This window comes from Oxyura jamaicensis, chromosome 8 (assembly GCF_011077185.1).
Source record: "Oxyura jamaicensis isolate SHBP4307 breed ruddy duck chromosome 8, BPBGC_Ojam_1.0, whole genome shotgun sequence".
NCBI classification, from domain to species: Eukaryota; Metazoa; Chordata; class Aves; order Anseriformes; family Anatidae; genus Oxyura; species Oxyura jamaicensis.
In genome coordinates this window covers 11,332,325-11,353,505 of record NC_048900.1, presented here as the reverse complement: position 1 = coordinate 11,353,505, position 21,181 = coordinate 11,332,325, and the positions used below count along the sequence as shown (strand labels likewise).

General features: G+C 43.0%; 1 protein-coding gene across 3 annotated transcripts in view; it reads right to left on the bottom strand.

Annotated features, from left to right (window-relative positions):
- ABL2 (ABL proto-oncogene 2, non-receptor tyrosine kinase) overlaps window positions 1–17,657 on the bottom strand; it is a 46,722-nt gene extending 29,065 nt beyond the window's left edge. For all 3 annotated transcript variants that reach the window (XM_035333967.1, XM_035333968.1, XM_035333970.1), the window contains exon 1: window positions 17,217–17,657. In XM_035333967.1, coding sequence (XP_035189858.1) covers window positions 17,217–17,388 — 172 coding nt within the window. In that variant the 5' untranslated portion in view covers window positions 17,389–17,657. The remainder of the gene's footprint in view (window positions 1–17,216) is intronic.
- Between the last annotated feature and the right edge of the window lie 3,524 nt (window positions 17,658–21,181).

Sequence of the window (21,181 nt, the reverse complement as noted above, 5' to 3'; positions counted from 1 at the left end):
GATTTCTTTGAAAAAGTACCTCTGAGGTAACCACAAGGCATGCTGCAGGTGAAGAACCGCTGCTCTCCACGCAATGGAGCATCCAGCAGCAGATACAATTAACTTCAGACTGAAAGCTGCTGTACCACATAGGCTTCAAATGGGTCTCTCAGCTCAGGAAGACTTCAGAGAATCAGAAGCTAGCTAATATTTGAAAGCTAATTGAAGGGTCTTCAGAATTAATGGCATGTTTCCTGCTCATCAACATCATTGCCAGAAAGCCTTCCCATTGCCTTCAAGCTACTCTAAGCACTTAAAGCCAAGATGACTGTGCTGCATGAGGTGCTCAGGAGTAACAACTTCCTGGATAGGGTACAGAACTGAGCCAAAACTGTCAAAAACAGTGAGGGAAGTGAGGCGAGGAAAGATATTTACATGACCGTATTATTGCTTTGAGATCTTAATTTCTTACTATCTAAAATAAATTATATAAGCATAACAATGTTAAATTTTTATACAGCCTGCATAGTCAGTCCCTGGAGAAACCGAACCAAGAGCTGAAATTCAGAAACCTAGAAGCACTCAGCACACTTAAGCACTTTCACCAGGATGCTGAAGCTGCTGCATGAAGGAGCAGCAGAGATTTTGAGGCAATCACCCCTTAAGGTTATGCTTTCACCACAAATAGTAGATTGCCTGTGACCAAAAAATGAAAAGCCCCTGAAGCACCCATAAAGGCAGAGTGAAGCACCCATGAAGAAAACAGCACATAAATCCAGCACTGAAATACAAAGATTAGAGCCTTGTGAATACCCAGCAGAGACCTGTGTGGAGTCTGAAGTCTTTTCCCCTAAAAAGACCCTTAGTTTAAACATGCAGGGTCACACCTCAGGGTCTGAAGCTGGAAAAGCTGAGTAATGGCAAACATCAACCTGTCACATCAAATACATCAAACACTCGGCCCTCAGCAGGACTGACTAACTAGATCGGTATGTCCTTTTATTAGTAATATCAAATGTGACTCTTCAGTCAAAAAGCTACATTGGGAATTTGGTCTAATTAAAATGCAGAATATTACTAGTGCAAGAACTTAATTTCTAATTACTAGAGAAACTAGACTAACAGATTTGTTCACAGAACTGAGATTTTTTGGCAGAAAACTTGGTCAGATAATCCATTTGTTTATCCTACTTCAAGTTCACGCCTAACTCATCTTGAAGGACAGCCAGTCTCTTCCTTCAGCTGTCAATCTCACCAGCTCGATTAGAGCAAAGAAGAGCTGCTGTCCATGGGCACTGGCTTGTAGCCAGCCTTTCATTAAAGGCATACGTGTGTAGCACTGCAGGAAGTCATTGGAGCTAAGAACTCAACAAGCACTAACATTTAAAGAAAAAAAAAAAAAAAAAAAAAAAACAGATAAGAGGTATCCCTATTCCTAGAAACTTGGAGGAGTAGCCTTATGAAGAGATGCTGCCTTTCACTCCTGAAGTATGAGTTAACTCACTTCTAAATTTCAAAAAGGTAAATTAAAGGGCATTTAAGTGGCTTGTTTCAGATAGCAACTCTGCTAAAGAGATACAATGCTAATAAGGTCTATTAGATTTTTTTTTTTTTTTTTAAGTCATCCTAAACCCGACTCACAAAGCTCTCCCCCAGGCTAAAGAGACAAAACCACTGCAGTTGTTTTCTCTGGTTTTGAGGGTGCAGGCTGACCATTTGGCCAAGTTTACTTCCAAGATTAGGTATTTCTTGCATCAGTTTCAAATTCCATCTATTTTAGAAAGTGAGACAACTATTTTTACTTTGGAAATCCTCGTTGCAACTTCTGAAAATTATGTAACTGAATGTTGTGAAGAGATTATTTATAACGGACTTCATATGACTGGTATTGCTACAGTTGGCCCCGTTAGGGTGAAATTACAATTGACAATAGATGCCCACTAACTAAATGAAACTAAATGACTCATCCAACTAAAATAGATGGAGTGTAATGACTTGACTTCTGAAGACAGGGCAGGGCTTCCTACATAATGACAGGTACAACATAATTATGGAGAAACCGACAGGCTTGGCTTTGTTCTTAATACATGAAGGTGGCTGCTGTAATCTAAGACAAATACATAAAATGCAGGTCATTCCTTTAAACTGGGGAGGAAAAATATTCAGCTCTGGGTGTGGAGGTCTCAACCCAGTTTTAATGGGCACTTCTCCAATGTTATGAAAGCCGTATATCACGTAAGGGTGGTAGCCTAGTTAAGGAAAAATCAGCATGTGTAAAGAAGGCGTGACTTGGGCAGAGGAAAAGAGCACGCTGGTAGAGCATAAAACACCACAATGGTGTGTACAAGCACTGTTTTTGTTTATAGGCATGTGGCATCTGCCCGGGCTCACACCACCACAACTCTGTCTCTCTAATGCTAAGAGGTTAGCATTATCTTGACAAGTTGAATGGGAATATGTAGTAGCCCTTACAGCCATCATTAGAGACTTATGAAAAGAAGCAATTCAAATAACTCCTTACCCTTATTAAGATTCAGAATCTGAGCCTTCTGCAGCTGTTGAGATTCATCTCCCGTTTTTGTCTAGAGATTTGGGGTGGGGATCACTGTGGAGGGTGCAGACCCTGGCAGACATGAACGCTAACTGCGCAGCTGTCTTCAGAGGCACGCTGCTGAAAGGACTGAGCATTCCTCAGAGACCAGGCCTGAGATGCAATTGTTTTTTTGTTTTTTTGTTTGTTTTTTTTTCAGATTTAAAATTGTATGAGTGCTAACTTGTAATGTTGAGAGTGAACACATGTCATAAGGTAGTGTGCCTGTTCTTTTACACAGGAGGCAGTCAGGAAACAGCAGTATGAGTATCTCATCCCAAACAGCAAAGTTCTCTAAAGCAGATAATTGCTCTCCAGGGGCAAAATTGTTCTCTAGACTTGTCACAAGACGCAGCAATCTCTTCCAGTGAGGGTAAAAGTTCTAGTCAGACTTGCTTCCAAACCTTCTAGTAGGTAACCATTTGGCTTGCTTGAGTGTCCACAATTAACAGCAAAATCCACAAATTTGGCTGAAACACTTGTTAATAACTGAAGGAATTCATTCTGTCTTCAACCCCATCCCAGCAGGGAGGCAGGGGTGGAGAAAAGAGAGGGGTAAGGTACCAGACCACAGGCTGCTGCTGAGGCTGAACCTGCTCTGTGGGTGGTGGCCCTCCCTAGAGCTAAGTGTGCTGTGCTTTCTGCTAGCAGTAAATGCTTATTCACACACGCGTTAAATTCACAGCCTACAGAACGTTCTCAGTCAGGGCATGCTAATATTATGACTTGATACTACATGGGATATTTTTGTAGCACTTGATACAGAGCCTCACAGTTTGGATATTTTATTCTCTTGACAGTACTATAGAGTGGGGAGATATCCCTGCTACGCAGAGGAAGGAATAAAGCAAAAAAAAGTCACTTGCTAAATATCACACTGGAAACTGTGCCAAAGCAGGACTAAAACTGGTGCTGGGCAGCCATCCTTCCTAAAATGCAATATTTAGAGATTTCACAACAAAATCCTTTCAGTACCTAACTAATGAATAATGCTTTCAAGACCAAGTGTATGAGGGTTTGAAAACCGGTAGTGTCTCAAACTACTGATGCTGTCCCCACAAACTCCCCTACACTTCCTCATACTAATGAAGTAGGATTGAAACAAGATAAATTTAACCATCAAAAAAAAAAAAAAAAGAAATTCTGTCATAGGACAAAGCACAATAGAAAGCCTCTTTGGTTGAACTTGGAAAAGAAAGCATGGTCCTGTGGAAAGGACACCGTAGCATACAATTCAAAATGTTCTGATCTGTTGCATAAACCATCTTGTCTACTTGTACCTCTCATCTCTACAATAAAACTGTCTTCCTTTTATATGCTTACTACTAGTAATGGGAAGAAAAGATTAAATAGCTAAGTACTACAGAAAGTTTTCTTAACTGCAGGAATTTTTATCAATATCACTTTGTTGTATTTAAGCAAAGATGGTATCTTCATGGAGGAAAAAAAATTCTTCAATCCTTGGGTGTCTGCATTCCTGGTTCTAATGCTGGCAGCCTTCATTTGTCAGCAAAGGATTAGGGAACAAACTCTTCCATCAAGAGAAGGGAGTCGGACAGGAAGACCCCATGTTAACAGGACAAGAAGGATGAGGGCCTGACCTGCTCCAGGAAAGAGAACATAAAGAAAAAACAGGCAAATTAAGTTATTGAAGTGATAGGAAGGATAAAAAGCACAGAAGAAACACGGGGCATGTATGTCGAACAACACAGAAAGGAACAGCAGGACCAGAAAGACTGAAAGCAAGGAAAGGTGGTACAGCAGCATGTAATAGGAAATCCCACAGTACAGACTTGAATGTTATATAGTGAAGGAACAGAAAGACCAGACTTAGCCAGTTTGTCATGATTTTCACCTAATTTTCAGATGGGATATGGCTGAAAACAAAGATACAGGCAGCCGCATAAGAATGCTTAAATGCTCATTAGAAAAGAAATTGTCATTCTTCCTAATTTGTCACCAGCACCTATTGCTGGACATTCGATTCTGCTGCCTTTTACCTCAGCCTCAGACAACCCTCATTTCACAGGGTGTTCAGAATAGACCAATGCTTGCTTCTCAACACACTGCATAACTATCTGATTTCTACAAGCAAATTTTGAGAGCAACCCCTGGAAGGTTAACCTTCAGTTTGATGAACCGAAGCGCTGCTGTGCCAGAGCAGTTCATGTACTAAAGCCTGTTTCTCTATTAACAAACCAAGATGCTGCTTCTATAGCAGCTTTTATGGCTTTGAAAATTACAAGCTCGTCTCCCTGGAGGCTAGGGGGGTGGAGCACTGGGGATAATTGTGATGAACAATGTTTTAATCTTTCTGTAAGAGGAAATAATGGGTGGGTGGATGTAACAAAGCCAGATGCCAAGGCCTGAAATGCACTTACACCTCAACCTCAGAGCAAATGAAGAAAGTGGGGGGAAGAAGAAAAGGAGAGCTGTTGCATACCAGAACTCACACTCTTGCATTTACATGATAATTTGCAAGTCAGAGGAAGTCTTAGTTATATTTTAAATGGATTTTCCTATGTCCTTTCTAGTAGTCTGTTTTATGACCTTTATGACCTGTTTTATGTTTTCCTTTTAATGTGGCCTGTCACTGACTAGCACTAAAGGGAATGACAGGTGACTTTTTAGAAAAACACAGATGTGTCCTAATGTAGTGTAACAACTACCCCACAGCTGAGCAGTCAAGGATGAACACCAGAGTAGTGCCGGGTGATTTGATTTTCTGGTAACTACATGTGTAAACCCTAATACCAAGTTTAGGATCTCTTTGCAGAGATCCTGTCTCCCAGCCAACGATGCTACTACAGGAATGCCTACTGCAATTCACTCTTGTTTGGTGGTGGAGTAATACCCACAACCAAGTATAGCACGCTGAAGTTCACTAACTGGTGCCAAGGCACTAGAACTGCAACATCCTTATGCAAGTGTGATACAACATCCAGTAAGGCACAGTGTTTTGAGTTTGCATTTCAAGACAAGTCAAATAACTAACACAAACACTAACCTTTCAGACCTATTATCATGCCACAAGTGTTTTGGAATATTCTAGAACCACAACAAACACATCTCAAACAGCCTACGGGATGAGACAAGAGTGGGTGACCGAACCTCTAGCCTGCAGACAGCTTTCCTGTGTGTGTTTATGCTAAAGCTAAATCTAAACATCTCCACAAAACAGGCAAGTGTTGTTGCCATGATGAGAAAAGCACACAGAAGCAAAGAGAAGCAGCTCTAATTTGAGGGCTCTGATCAGCCAGCAGAAGTATCAGACTTTGTCTTTTCATGCACGAAAGGTTGCCTGCGTTCTCATACAAAAACAGCCTGGAAAACCTCTCTTTCTGGCAGATGAAGTTACCTAGGATAAAGCCCAACAGAATCAAAACTGAAAAGGAAGCAGTTCAGCTCTTACAGGCAAAAGCAAACTAGACCCGTATCCACTACAATTTAAAACAGCTACATCTGCCTTATGAAACTTGGATCTTGTCTTTCCTAAGTCAACAGTTAGTTAAAACACACTAATGTTGAAAAGCTCTACTTTTAACTTACTAACAGAAAAACCTTTTAGTAACAGATAAACTAAGTCAAAGCATTGTAGCACCCTCTCGTGGTAAGCTGGAACATTTTTCTACAAAAGCAGCTGCAATTGATCCTTTTACATCAAGTTCAGTGTGCTGCCCCTGCTCCTCAGCTACCATGATAGAGCTCTGTTTCAAACTCACCTGCTTCCCACTGGCAATGTGATGGGTATTACAAAGAAAAGCAACGAGGTGAATTGGTGTGGAGATGGCAAAGCAGAGAGGCTGTCTAAGAGGTTCCTTAGGTGCTGTCCTTGTCCAGGAACAAATGCTAACTAGCAGTGCTTCATGTATGAGCTGCAGTTTAATTGTGCATGTTAGCTGTTAATCAGCACCTGGGGATACCATCCCCCATGTGTAAAGCAAGAAAACTAGCAAAGCTCAGCTGAGTCTAAACAGTCTATAATTACGTTGCTGTAAGGTGTGCCAGTTTCCATAGCCCACCACACAGGTGAGTGGAATTGGAGCACTCAGTCTGTCCACCTGGGGCTGTGCAGGTCCTGAGAGGCCAGGTGAGCACAACTCAAGAGCTAGGCTGCACCTAGAAGCAAAGTTACGTGCTTTGCCACTAAACCCTGAAATGAGAAAAACATTTGATTGAGCAGAAACACTCTGCAAGGCACACACAGGAAAAAAAAATGCTGCAACTCTGCTGTTACGGTGCAAGCTTGTGTTCATGGTATGACAGAGTGTCTCACTGAAGTTTAGCTTTAACTATTTGACAAAAAAAATAGACTGACGCTATGGACTTATCAAAGAAAGAGTTAGAACTGCTGTGCAAGACTCCAGACAAGCTCAGCTTTGACAGATTTAAACGTCTGGCTTATTTCAATGTGGTGCTAACGTGTGTGAGTTACTGCTCAGCTAAATGGCTTGGATTTACACTGTAGTGCCCTGCTGTTTTGCCCTAAATAATTTAAATATTTAATAAATATGATCATCTAAAGCCAGAAAATTAAAACGTTTTCTGACAAAACAAATTTAGCAGTACTGTTATGACAAAGATGAGCTGAACCTGCTAGATACATTTCGTTAGACAGCTATAGTGGGCTTATGCAAACTGTCATTTGAGCATCTACTGCTTTTGCACACCAATCCTACACCACCTAATGCATCTCTGGAAAACTATGAAAAGCAGGCTAGGTGTTCTTCTGTAGCTCAAATCAGACTTTTGATTTTTCTTTAAAAAAAGTCTCAGCTTCTAAAATAAAAAAAAAAGTTCTTTTTTTTTTTTTTTCAACTTCGCTGTAAACCTCAACACCCACATACCTTCTTGAGCAGACATTAGATACCATTTCCCTATTTATTCTAAGGATCTTCTCAGAGAAAGCCTTTTTCATCTGATACAGTACCTCTCCTTTCTCTGTTTACTCTTGGGATTTTAAAAGCACCCATAAATCAAAATTTAGTAAAACCAACAAATATAGTACTGAATAACAAGCCCAGAACTTGTAACTAGTGAAAGGTATTTTGCTGTGCTTCACTGGGTAAGTGGGGCAGAGCACAGCTTTCAAGCTGGTATCAATTACAAAAACACTGTTCATCCCTCCTCAGGCTGCACAACTCTCCCTGGCTGGGGAAAAAAAAAAATAGGAAAAAAAAATTACCAAATACCAAAATCCCCTCATCTTTCTAGTCAGGAGGCAGTGCAAGAATTCTCCCGAGCCTGCAGAGAGCAGGCTCTCACTATTTTTTTTATATTACTGCCACAAATGACCGACCTCATTGCTGCTTACTTGAGGCCAATCCAGACAGTAAAAGAAAAGTCTGAAAACAAACTAGAACGGAGTGATACCACCACAAAGTGGTCCAAGAACATTCGAGAGCATCTGTACCACAGCCTGTTTTCTGCAATCAGCACGCCACTCGAACGGCATCCTTACCGAGACACTCCTCCGTTAGTAACCGGGATATTCTACAAAGCACATGTAGGACACTTAGGGATTTAAAGTTCAATTTTTAAGTTACTATTTTAACTTCAGATATCTGAGTGAGGGAAGTGCCAACTATTAGACTGAGTGATTTTATTTGCTGCTGTATAGCTACTCCAAAGATGGAAAAAAAAAGTTATAGGAGACAGGAACTACAAATCAGCTCTGAGACAAAGGACACGTTTCTCTCGCTTGTACTGAAGTGAACTGTGGGCACAAAGAAAGCTTTACAATTAAAACTGGTTCTCTAAGAAGAAACTGCATTAAACACAACAGTGAGTCCGTGCTGGCTCAGGCTAGCATAACCTCAAGCTCTGCTGGAGCCAGTGATACAGTAGGGGAAGAAAGCTATGCTGCAAGCTAGTTCAAAAGGTCTTGAAGGCTATTCGCACGGCTACGAAGAGTTCATTTCACTCTTCCCAGATGATATAACTTGTATCATTTTTTAAAAAAAGTTTGCATAAACAAAGACTTCATTTAGATCTTAACAATCATCTTCGTTTAATTAATTGGCGAGTTCTGGCATGTTAGATTGCTGGACTAGAAATAGCACTTCAAAATGATTTCTTTGGAAATCCCTTCAAGGACTTCCAACTCAATCATTCTTCCAGTCTTCTCCTGTTATTAAATACACTTCCGAAATACTAGCATAGCTGTATCTCGCCTCTACTTCTGCTCACTTCTGCTCTTTGCTTTGCTAAGCAGCGACACAAAATTGATATTCTCATCAGTTGCGCAGCCTCCCACAGGTTTCTGAATAGCAGCAGTAAAACTGAACAGTCTCGTTAACTCCGTGACATCGCTGGTTAGCAAAATGAACCCAGGGCAGCAAAGACGTTGAAATAATCTTGAGAAACTCAGTTGACACTGTAAGCTAAGAAAGGCCTTGTTGTATTAATTCACGCTCTGGCTTGGATTTTAAGGGTTATCCTCGCAATCCAGGGGTGACAAAATTAGAACATACAAAGCTTTGATTTTTCTCTGGGAAACATTATCTGTGCTCCGTAAACATCTTTTGGACCTCTCATTTTTCAGGTAAACATAGGAATTTAAGTACTAACCTACTTGGATATGACAATATTTTAGCAAGCTTCTAGGCTGGGCCATTTTGCAGTGGACACAGATTTGTGATGGGGAAGCGTTTCTTCAATTGGCGGCTCCTATATGTTTTGGTATATCTATTGTACAGGCACACTACCCTCTATGGTCAACTTTTCCAAAAATTATGGATTTAATTGGCTACAGAATCTGAAAAATTGAAGTATTTCATGATCGGTGCTACATACTACCACCATAGCAGTCAATCTTGGTATCATTTCTTTCAACCAGAGCCAAGCCTGCCACCTTATTTAAAACTAGCTATGGTGCTGAGCACACAACCTGCAACAAAAGTGATTGTTGGCATCTTCTGCCAACCCACTGTAAATCCCACATGCAACCTCTTTATAAAAGGACTGTGTATGTGCATTCACTGTTCAATTGTTCTTGATTCCACCTCTGGTAAGATGAAAGGAAGAGATCTTGCCAGTGAGTTTTTCCTTCCCAAAATGACCAGTGCTGTAGATTTGTGGCTGGTTGTGCCCCAGCACCTCGGGACTCCTATTTTAGTGTCTGCTATCAGTCATTGGGTACATGAGGAAATCCCTCTGTCGGCATGCCACCCATTACAGGGACCTCGGGCAGTAACCCACTTCTAATTCTGATCAGTGTGCAAGGCCCACCTGTCTCATCCAACAAGCATTAAATATACCAAAGCTGGTCTTTTTAAGGATTATCTCCAAAGCTGAGCAACTGAGATAAAGTCTCCCATGTACCAAAATGCAGTATTAGGGAGAGGTTGCAAGATCTTTTACATTTTTCTCTTTTTCCAGTCTTTGCTCGTTCCCATTCTTCCCTTCCCAGCATTATTTGCCTTTCTGGAGTTACTCTTCTCCGTAGTTGTTCACCCTACGTAGCCCAGGTGGGATGATGACAAACAGCATCAAGTGTGTCTCTGCTGTGACTTTGTTGCTGGAATTATTACATGAAAAAGGAAGAAGAAATAGGCTTGTATGTGCATAGGGTCACAAATACAAAATGTTCTCATCCTCGCCTCCTCTAATGTGGTTCCTAATTTGACCCAAATAGTGCAGAGACGGTTCCTATGCCTTTGCCACATACAGCTTCTATCAAGAAGCAGCTGCTTCAGTTTCACTTCGGTATTTGTCCTGTTTAAAAAAGGGGGGGGGGGGGGGGGGGGGCAGAAAAGAGGCCAAGCCCCAAACCAGTAATCATCCTTCAAACTGAAGGACGGGGGATTGCAAAACTGCCCTATGGAAAATGAGTTTTCATTCATTGAAGACCGCTTCCTCTTACATAATTGTAGTTCCAGTTCTCATGTGATTATTATCACAGAGTAATTGCAAATCAGCATAAATGAAGCTCCAAGTTTATTAACACATATAATTATTTTTTAATGGAAGTAGCACAGTAAGATTAAGATTCTAACTGTTTGTAGACAAAAATACTTCTGCGTGTTTGGGCAGGGAGAAGGAGAAAGGGAAAGGAACTTACCAAAAAAAAAAAAAAAGTTTACTCTTGTGAGAAATAAACTTAATGGCCTTTTAAGAGCCACAAAAAAAATGAAACGAAACCAATCCAGCTGTTAGCAAAGTATTTCTATGAATCTTCATCACCTCTCCCCCCAAAGAAATGGCAAAGTTGCTTTTGGGCTGTTTTTTGAAACTCCTGTGCTGATTTAGCTGCTAATGAAAGCTGCCTACTAAAAGATTAATTTCCACTCTTGCAGATAAACAGTTGGTACTGGGAGATGTGTATGTCTTTATATAAAGACCACAAAGCATGGGAAACTTCCTGAGCAGATATTGGTAATATAACTGAGCTTTGTTGTTGCGGTTTTCGGTGTTACCAACAGGAAGCCTCAATGGTTTTCTAACAGTCACTTATTCTACTGAGAAAAATCTCTATGGACAATACCAAGATCAGCCTTTAAAATAAAACAAAGTACTTCATAACCACAAAATCAGACAGATGCCAGGGATGGTGCAGTAATGGTGACAAAAACATTTTTTCAGACCCAGAAACTCAATTGTGTTATCACACTTGGCGCAAACTTGTGTTTCTTTCCTGCTCTGTTGAAAGAGAGAGTCTCCTGGTGGTCCGAGCAACTATGAGAAATATTACTTTATCAGTAAATACCCTTCTGAATGCTGTTAAGAAGGAACTTGCAGATGTAACCTTGCAGATTCACCTTTGCAAATTCACCTGCAATGCCAACCAAGAGCTACCTCTTCACTATAGCTACCAAGCTCCATGTCACTCATAATTACACACTGTTGAAAGAACAAAAAACTGCTTAGCAAGCTGGGATTTTGGGCATCAGATTCTGAAACAGTTATAATACAGGCGGGGCTTTAGTCTGCAGTCATCCATCCATGGCTTCTTTTTTTTTTTTTTTAATACAAACAGGTGAAAATAAACTTGGCAAGTCCCTAAACACAACTTGCCTGCACTACTTCTAATAACTTTCACATGTATCCCTACTGGAGTAAGCATGAAATTCTTTCTCTTGGTTTTATATTAGTTGGATTCCTACGAGTGTGAACTAGTCAGCTGTTAGTGGCATTTGGAAGGCAGCTTAATGATAAGTGTACTGGAAACATTCAGTTGTGACAACTAACAGAAATGGGCTAGAATAAATCATGCTAATGATCATCTAGCTTTATCCTAAAAAACAAAGATCTAAAAAGTCTGATTTGACTTCAGCAAGGACTAGCCTGCTTTAGGAACCTGACATATGCTGAAGTAAGTGGGTCACAGAACAGGTCACTCTTTCTGAACACCAGTGAAAACATGATTTCAAGCCTACTGTCTCAGAATCTGTAATTAGCACTAGCAATAAAACATTCCGGAAGCCAACCCAGCCACAGCACCTCTAGGAGATAGTCCAACCATCTCCTAACTCTTAATTAAGTGAGCTGTCAGTCCAGCTAGATTAAAGGAGATGATTTAAACTGTTTGTGACAATTTGTGTCCAATAGCTTACACAGTCACTTTCCATTGATTTGTTCACTTGGCCGTGTCCTTATTTCCAAAAAAAATCCAACTTTTTTTTTCTGCAAAACATTACACTTGCAACCAACAGCAAGTTTGTGAAATATTGCTAGAACAACTTGTACCACACCATCTGCTACAAGAGAACTGAGAAATCAGAGATCTGCCTAGGCTTTGAAATTTGATTTTTAAGATAGTTCCAATTACCATGGTTTGGAGTAACTTCATTCCAGTCGTCTTCAGACTGTGTTCCCCTGTGTATGTGAAAAGTATGTAAGAAATATATATATGTGCTAGGAATTAAATCAGGTCTGTAGTCTGCGTTATATTGTCCCTTCTACTGAGTTGGTAGAGACTTCTCACTTGTAAAATGCTGTATGCAAAAATTCCGACTTAAGACCAGTTAGGAAAATGAGCATTGAATGGAATCGAATTTGCAGGAATAATTTGGATATCATGGAGAATGATGCAGCAGAGAACAAGAAGCCTATGATTTCATGTTCTACAGGACACATTTCTCTAGATACTTAGCTGAACTATCCTTTATTCCCCAAATAATTAGTTAAGAGTTATTTATACATTATGGTCCCACAAGATTTCTGATTTACAGTACAAAGAGCCAGGCGCTGAATACAGCGATTATATTCGATCTGCGTAGGGCATTTACTGACAGGAAAGTCTGCGGGCAAGTAGCTCTGGCCCAAGCTTGCTGCCTTTCACTGGGATGAAAAATAAAGGACACTTTAGGAGGCCCACAAAGTACAGTTGTTAAACTGACCCTATTTTCTCTCCTTTCCATTTTCCTGTATCCAACCCTTCAGTTTCACTGAATTTCAAAGGGATAGTTATTCATGCTTCTTCCTATTTTAGAATGTTTTTATCATGTGGCACGGCACTCCAACTGCCTTAGGGGAGCTTTAATGATAATTTTATTTTTAAAAGTATAGGCTTATCTTGCTTGACCTTGATGCACTGAGTAAAAGGTTGCTAAACTCCTCCTCTAGAAAACAAAACAGTGAACAAATGTCCTGCGCCTGCTGGATCAAAAGCTCAAGTGTGGCAGCGCCTTCCGCTACCCCAAAATATATCACCAAGGCAACTGTAGCAGTATCGCAAACAGGTATAGCAAAGGCTTCCCAGCCAGGATTTAAATAATCTGATTTTCCTGCAGTATGTTTTCTACAACACTCAGCAAGTCTTTTCGGAGATGAAAAGCATGCTAACACCATTCCAAAGAATATCTTGGTACAGTAGACGGTTATCACTGCTCTTCAGAAAGAAAATTAGAGAATGTTTAAAGGTCATACAAGGAGCTGACTAGATCCAACGCAACTTGGAAGTTGTCATTTGTCGTTGGTTGTACCCCTTCTCTCAGACAAACCACTGAAAGGATAAGGAGATAAACTACGTTCCTGTTCTTTACCCTGTTCCTTCTCTGAAAGGGAATGCAAGCTTGACCTGTGACAGCACCGAGTACTTCTTTTCTTTCCTGGCTGCACTGAACTGTAGAAAGTAGATCATAACCAGTGTTCACTGCAGCCTCTCCCAGCTCAGTTGTCTCGGTAGTACCAGTTAACTCTGAAGCAGTGTGAATGGGAACAGCAGTGTTTGAACAACCCTTCAGTTTACACTCTTCCATTCTAGTACTTTATTAGCAACCAACATGCTTGATGATCCATTGCTTGCTTTTATAAATCACAGATTATGTGCTAGGAATGCTAGAGTGAGGCACTTTGAAGGCCTAACTGCAAAAGGCTGCAAAAACCATCATCATCATCTTCTACATCTTGGAGAACTCTGCTCCACTAATAAGAAATAATGTGTGCGTATCAGCTTGCTTAGGTCTTGCCTGTTCAACTTCAATACCACAGTGAGTTGAACTCCCCAGGAATCTAGGCATCTGTTTCCACGACAGAATAGCGGGGTGCCACAACACGCATTTCCATATTCCTTCCATAAAGCAGAAAACATCTTCAAATTCCTTGTTTCTTCCATAAATACATACAGGCATTACTTCTGGATATCTGTACTGCTTCTGCTACACAGCTGTAGCTAGAACCTCTGTAATCAGTTTGTCCCAAACTTATTTGCTGTATTCAACTCAATCTCCATTTTTTGTAGACAAACGTACTTCAAGTTAATCACTTAAAAACACTCATCTCGGGTTTTTGGTAGCCCAGCTTAAGAGACATTACACTTAATTCATTTGATACAACCTGTTCTTCAAAATCCTGTGGCAAAAGGGGTCTAAGGCTGAAAACCTCGTTTACTTCGATCCTTTTCATAAACAACCAAGAAGCAGCAACCCATCAAAATGAGCTTTGGCAAGAGTACTTGGCAAGGTTCACGTCACTCCTGTGTGACATGAAAACCTGCCAACATGAGCCAAAACAGGGATGTATAACCATAAGGATCTAGCCCAGTTAAGAGGCAGTCTTCCTCACATCAATGAGCATCTCAAGGAAGGTAGATAATCTAGGCTCATCCTTAGACTGGCTGATTTAGTCACTGGTCCAAGAGTGCTAGCATATAATCCTGTGTTTTCCATCATTTTCCACATCCTGTGAATACGTCCTACAGGAGACAGGACAGGTCAGGTTCAGAAAGAATGACTAGAAGAAAGGAATGCAGATCAAAAAATACCACCAGCAACACGAGCGTCTCAGTAAAACAAGGGTGGCGCTTAAGGGAAGCCAGCAGGAAACCAGGTTAAGTAAAACAGGAGAAGGTCAGTAAGTGAAAAATAAGAATATGAGTTGAGAGAAAAAAAATCTCAGACAAGGGTAATCAGGATCGCAAGAGAACAATTTCTCTGAGAAAGGAAGTTAACTCCAAATCCAGGAACTTGACAAGAATCTTTGGTTATTGCCCAAGACAAGTATTTAAATACCTACCCAACCTTAACCAGCATTTGCTATAGATTATTAATAGTGAGCTTTTCACTTATGTCTAGTGAAATGTATGTGGACTCAGGGAACAATTCAACAGGGTTGAAGCATTCACCAAGGATGAGAGTTTGAAGGCTGCCCCACAACCCTCAAAAGATAGATTGGAAACAAAGAATAAAAGGAAGAAAATGTTTCTATAATCTAAAAGAACAGAAAGCTGTGTCATATCTTCAGTAGACACTTTCAATATTCCTTTACAGTCTGCAAAGAAAATAACAGAAGCAATAAAAAAATAAGTAAAATGATATTTATTACCTTACCAGTGAAGCAATAGTCTAGGTAATATAAGTAGTAGAGAAATTACTTTAAAAGTTATGATCATTCTTATAATAGAGAAACGTGCTTTTTATATGTCACTGAACAGTTTTATTCAGAGCCTGTTTGCTTTCCAAACTTATTCTTGTTTCTAGTTCTATGGAAGACAGAGCAGAAGGGTTGGCAGAACACATTAATTTGTCTGTTTCGTGTCTGCCTGCTTAAGAAAGCTTTTTCTTTCCATTTCCCTGCAACTACAAGTAAATAATTTTCCCTACCTTCTGCCTTTAAAATTTAGTAGCACGGAGGGAGGAGCTAGAAGGACATGTTCAGGATGCTGCACTCAATTACTACTAAAACATGCAGCAATAAATGAGAAGATGCACTTGAGTCAAGAAAACCTTAACTGTGTTACTCTGAAGTAACAGTAAGGCCCTACATGCTGACCCATACTTCCCACAAATGTCCTTGCTGTTTCTTGTAATATGCTTGCCTTGTAAGAACAAGAACAAAGTAGTCAGCTGGGTGCCAAAACACTAAAGACAGGCTCTTAGCAGCAGAAGTAATTTTGCCTGCTAAGTCATGCTTAGCAGTCTACACAACAATTTTGTTCTGCTACTGAAGACATAGATTACAGCAAACTGAAAGAAGCAGGATAAGTGCGTAGCTTCTGAGATCTGCTCCCTAACATTGTGAATTTACAATATTCTCGATTTTAGACCAATGTTTCTCCTCAAGTGCCTTTAAAATACAATACAATGACAGACTAAAACATGTAAAAAGTTGATGATACTATGGTTGAAAGAAGCAATGAAAAAATAATCCTTAGCTTTAATAGCAGTAAGAGTGGGTCGGGCATTTCGGCAAGCACAGAGTTCTGTTTTGGTTTCCAAGCTGATACTGCTCCCTGAACTCAAAAGCTGCGATAACACTGAGAATTTAAGAACCAGATTTAGTGCTGCACTCTTGTTTTGATAGATACTTACATGTCAGCAGTCACAGCAGATGATATTTACGTTTAGGCTGCTGGTTGGATGTTCCTTAATCTTTTTGCCTATGCTTATTCTATTGAGCAAAAGAAAATGTCTTGTCAGAAGCAGCCTTGGTCTACAAACACTGACACCTCCCTCCACCTACGACCAGCCAAACCAGTGATGCTCCTCCATAGCAGATTCAGTTCTTCAAACCTAGTCTCAATCTTCTTGCTGAGGCGGACAGGTTTCGGTTCATCATACCTTCCCAAACCTGTGCATTTTATTAAGGAGCTGCTACAGAGATGATAATAATAAAACAGTTACAAAACAGTGGGGATTAGAAGTTGTAGGCACCTTCTAAGAGTGGTTACAAGCAGATCATGTTGCATTGCACATTTCTGGTATCAGCTTACAGTGATAAGATAGAAATGGATAGGCATAAACTTCAGCTGCAAATTGGAGGGCAGCTGTAATACCTCAATCAAAACCAAATCCTTTCCTGTTTCGGGCTCTATAATACCAACAGCGAGCCATAGATCTAGAAGGGCACGTTGTAAGTTCCTCGGTAAACTCTTGCAAGCACATGTATCATTTATCTTTGTAAACACGCGTAACATTTATCCTTGTAAACACATCCCGAGCTCAGAACCTCGGCGGTGACAGCTAAGGAGCGCTGCAAGCTCCGCTTCCCCGCGGCGGCGCTGGGCACGGGGGCGAGCCCGGGCACCCCCCCAAGCCCCGGGGAAGCTCCCCCGGCCCCGAGCCCGCTGCCAGGCCCGCACCCAGCCGGGCCGAGCATCCCCCGGGACGTGGCAGCAGCGCGGCGGGGCTGCCGTGCCCTGCCCAGCGCCACCCCCCGAGCCCCCAGCCCGGCGGCAGGCCGCCCCCGGCCCCTTCCCCCCGCTCACCGTGCTGGGCGAAGACGTTGAAGCCGCCCTCCGCCGTGCGCCCGGCCGCCTCCCGCCGGCGGCCCGCCGGCCTGCCCGCGCTGCTCCCGCGCGGTGCCCGCGGCTGCTGCTGCTGCTGGTGGTGCTGGAGGCCGGCGGGCGGCTCCCCGAGGCGGCCCACCTGCTGCCCCATCGCCGCGCTGCCGGCCGCGGCCCCCGCTCACATGCCGCCGCCCCCCGGCCCGGCCCGGCCCGGCCCGGCCCGCCGCTCACGGCCTCGCCCCCCCGGCCCCCGCCGCCATCTTAAACCACAGAGCGCCGGCGGAGCGGGCAGAGCGGCTCCCGCAGCCACCTCCGGTCCTCCCGGGGAGCCCGCCCCCGCCCGTCGCGACAGCGGTCGCGATGGATGGCGCGGGGAAGGAGTGGGGAGCGGCGATGGGGGAGCTGCGCCGCCGCCGGGGCGTTTTGTGCTCCTCCAAGCGTTGGGCAGCTCGGGGTCTGTCCGTTCTAAGTGTCTTGTCAGCTTTCGTGGCCGTCCCATATCGCGATATGTTGCACATCAGCGGGTTCCTTCACGCCTTGGGGTGAGGCCTGCAGCACTCAGGAGCAGGGCCCCGGTGTGTTTGCCCAACGAGGAGCGGGGCTCAGCCCTATCGCCATCGCGGCGATGCCTGGCCACGCATCCGTCACAGCTTGAGCTCGGACGTTGGTGTTTGCATCGGTGTCACTGCACGCATCCCCAGGGGTTATCCCACTGGTGGCAAAATGACCCCACGATCTCAGAACGCAGCCTCACTGTAGGCTAAAGCTGGGCCCTTACCTGGGCTGTAGCCTACACACCCAAGCAGGTGGATTAAACATGGGATCGCTTTCCCATGCGGTCCAGGTCCCAGAAGGAGAGCTCACACCCTCCTCGTGGCCCTGGCACACGGGTGGCAGCCTGCAGGTCTCGATGGGTAACCCAACCTCCTCCAGGCCCTCCTCTTTGTTGTGCACGCGCCATGTCCCCACTCTTGTGCATTGCCCGCACCACGTGCACCTCCTCTTCCCCTGCTCATCAGGCCCTAGGTGAACTCCCTGGGCTGCGGCATGTCACCTGCCCTCCTTCTCCTCGTCCTCCCCAGGCTGAGGGCAGGGAGGAACAGCAAGGCACAACGGTGTGAGTAACATCAGGCGTGTTGCTGGACTGGCGCGGCTGGCAGTAGCATCTTGTCATCAGGTGGCTGAGCACACACCGTCGCTAATTAGCGTGCAATTAAGCTCTCTTCTTTCAGCTTCTCTAGCATAAGGCTTCCCAATTCAAAGCAGAAGGAAGGAGGTTTCATCCTGAGAGATCGTGTGCTTGTTACAGTTTAGAAGACCTAGGTTCTTGGAGGTATTCCGCTCTCTAAGCTAGCTTCTCTTTCAGCGATGTATTGGCTATGTTTGCCTCTTTGGGGATGAGCTGCAATGCTGTTAGTCTCAGGTGCCCTCACCACAACACTAAGAGCAGCGTCACCTTGGCTTGTTGGCAGGCAGCCTCCAAGGAGCCCCAGCAACCCGCATCTAGATCAGCCTTCCTGTGACTGTCCTAGACTGGGATGGCGAGGAGAAACTCCTCCATGGAAATCAGTTTTTGCGTATGAAATTTCCAGTGATGCTTCTGAAGTCATGTTCTACCTTCCCAGGGTCACCAGGAGCTACCAAAATGCTATCCATACTCTCACATGCACTCAAAATGCACCCAGCTGCAATAACAATTCTGCCTTTAAATAGGGGTGGCTCACCCAGCCAGACTGGTGTGCTCTCTGACACGGGCTAGGGTGAACAGGAGCGAGGAGCCTGTGCAGCCAGAAATGCCTTCGCTTACTGCGTTCATGGACTAAGAACACAGGGGAGATCAGGAATTAGAGAGAAGCTTGCTAATAACACACAACGAAACAGTTCATAAAATAGCCCTGGGAGTATTTGGGGAGTAGCACGGGGTACGCACTGCCAAGTCCTGGGACCTACAAGGGACACGGCTATGTGGATATGAGCAGAGGGTGTCTCTGCAGGACAGACAGTCTCAGGCAGAACTGGTCCACAGAGGTACACTCCGCAGTGGAGACTTTTCCTGGTCTTATTCCAGCTAGAATTTGCAGGGTTTGGCATTTGTAAATGGTTTGCCTTGTAAACAAAATATATGTTCTCTGGAGACTGCAGAGAGACAACAAACATAAAACTCCTCGTGCCATTTGCAGCTGCCTTGCAGGATAGAACCACTCTTTCCAATCAACAGGAATCGTATTTTTATTTCCTAATGCCTTTTTACTCACTGATCTTAAAGAACTACACAGAAGAAGGCCATAAGCACTTTAAAAGAAGATGCCAATATCAAGAGACTATTATATGTCGGTACACTAAAGAGAATTGGGTTTAATCACTGCTCTTATTCCTCAGACGTTATGAAATCCCTCATTCTCCATATCAGCAGCTTGTGCACGTATAACAGCTTACTGTGGGTTATCTTAATGGCTGACTGCACAGAAATTGTCTGACACCGGTATGTCTTAACTGGGGATGGAGTCAAGCAGGGGCTTTCTAACAAGGTCTTGCAAAGGGAAGGGGGTGCAGCATGGTTACCGTTTGCTACCGGATAGTAGTATTTTTAGATTGTGCCATACCCTATTTAAAAAGCTTCAAAACCAATGCCCAAGACATTACTGGTTGTGGACAGTCTGCTAAACAAGCTATGTCCTCAGACTGTATCCCACTTGCTGCTCTCAACTACATCTTTTACATAGTATTGTTTCCTCTGGCCCCACACAGCAGGGGATGCCAAGCCTGTGTTGGTGACCACTCTTCTGGATTGCCTGCTAGAAGAGCGATGGGGATATAAACAAGAAACTTTCCAAACTGAAAATGACTCTTTGCTACTGAGTCACTGATGACACTGAGCCACGCCATTCCTTATTGTTAGAACAGGGGCTAATGAGTATTTACTTCATGGAGTGTCACAGTTATTAACTATGCAAAGATTACAACGTGCTTTGAAGAGGTAAAATGCATATCAATGCTACCTATTATTATCAGCTGTGATGTTATCAGGCTTATGCATTATCAGGAATAGGTTTGTTTGTCAGAAGGTAATTTCTTTTGAAGAGGGCTGGCAGCTTTGTGTTAATGTGGTATCCTAATAGTTACTGCCCTCCTGGCAGTTTTGGGCTTCCAGTCAATCTGCCATCTCATGAGCTGTTTGAGTAAGGGATAATAGGACCGAGAAACAAAGGCAGCATTGACATTACAGTAATATGCCTGACCAGAAATATGGCATTTCTAGAATCACTTCTGAACTGACTTTAAGTATTTACCATGTACCCATTTCTTGGAGTTTCTTCTAAGTACTGACAATACATTGCTCCATATCCACAGTGTGCTCCAAAAATCACAAGATAAGTAATTGCTGGATGAGCAGTCCTATGTGCTCCACATTATGTAATGAACTCACAGCTGTCATTTGCCTGAAGTGTGGGTTCTGTGCCAGAAGAAGCCTGTGGATAAATTGGAGACTACTGGGCCTGAGTGTTGAGTCAACTGGGCAGTTTTTGTTTGTAACTCAGGAAAAATTAACTAGCATTACTGTATTGGTGGCTTGAAAATTAGTTCTAGGAATAATCTTTGCTCTTCTTCCAGCTCATACACCTTCAGTGTATCAAAGCTGAACAGAGAAATAGATTTATTTTAAACATTTGGCCTGTATTTAGGATATGACCAGTATTAGTTGAGGTATTTGTGAATTGCCTAGGACAGCAGGGGCCTGTTCCTAGGCATCTGGGGAGTCCTCAAGAGTAAAGGATACCTGTGCTTCCCACGTCAAGATTATTGCGCTTTTACTACAATAGCAGAACAAATCATGGAACTCAGGACAGCTGTAACTCACCTGGGATATCTGCACAGGCAGAGTGTGATGTCCACTAGATGGCCCTGGCATGGCCGCTCAGCTACCTGTAACACCCAGCCGTCAT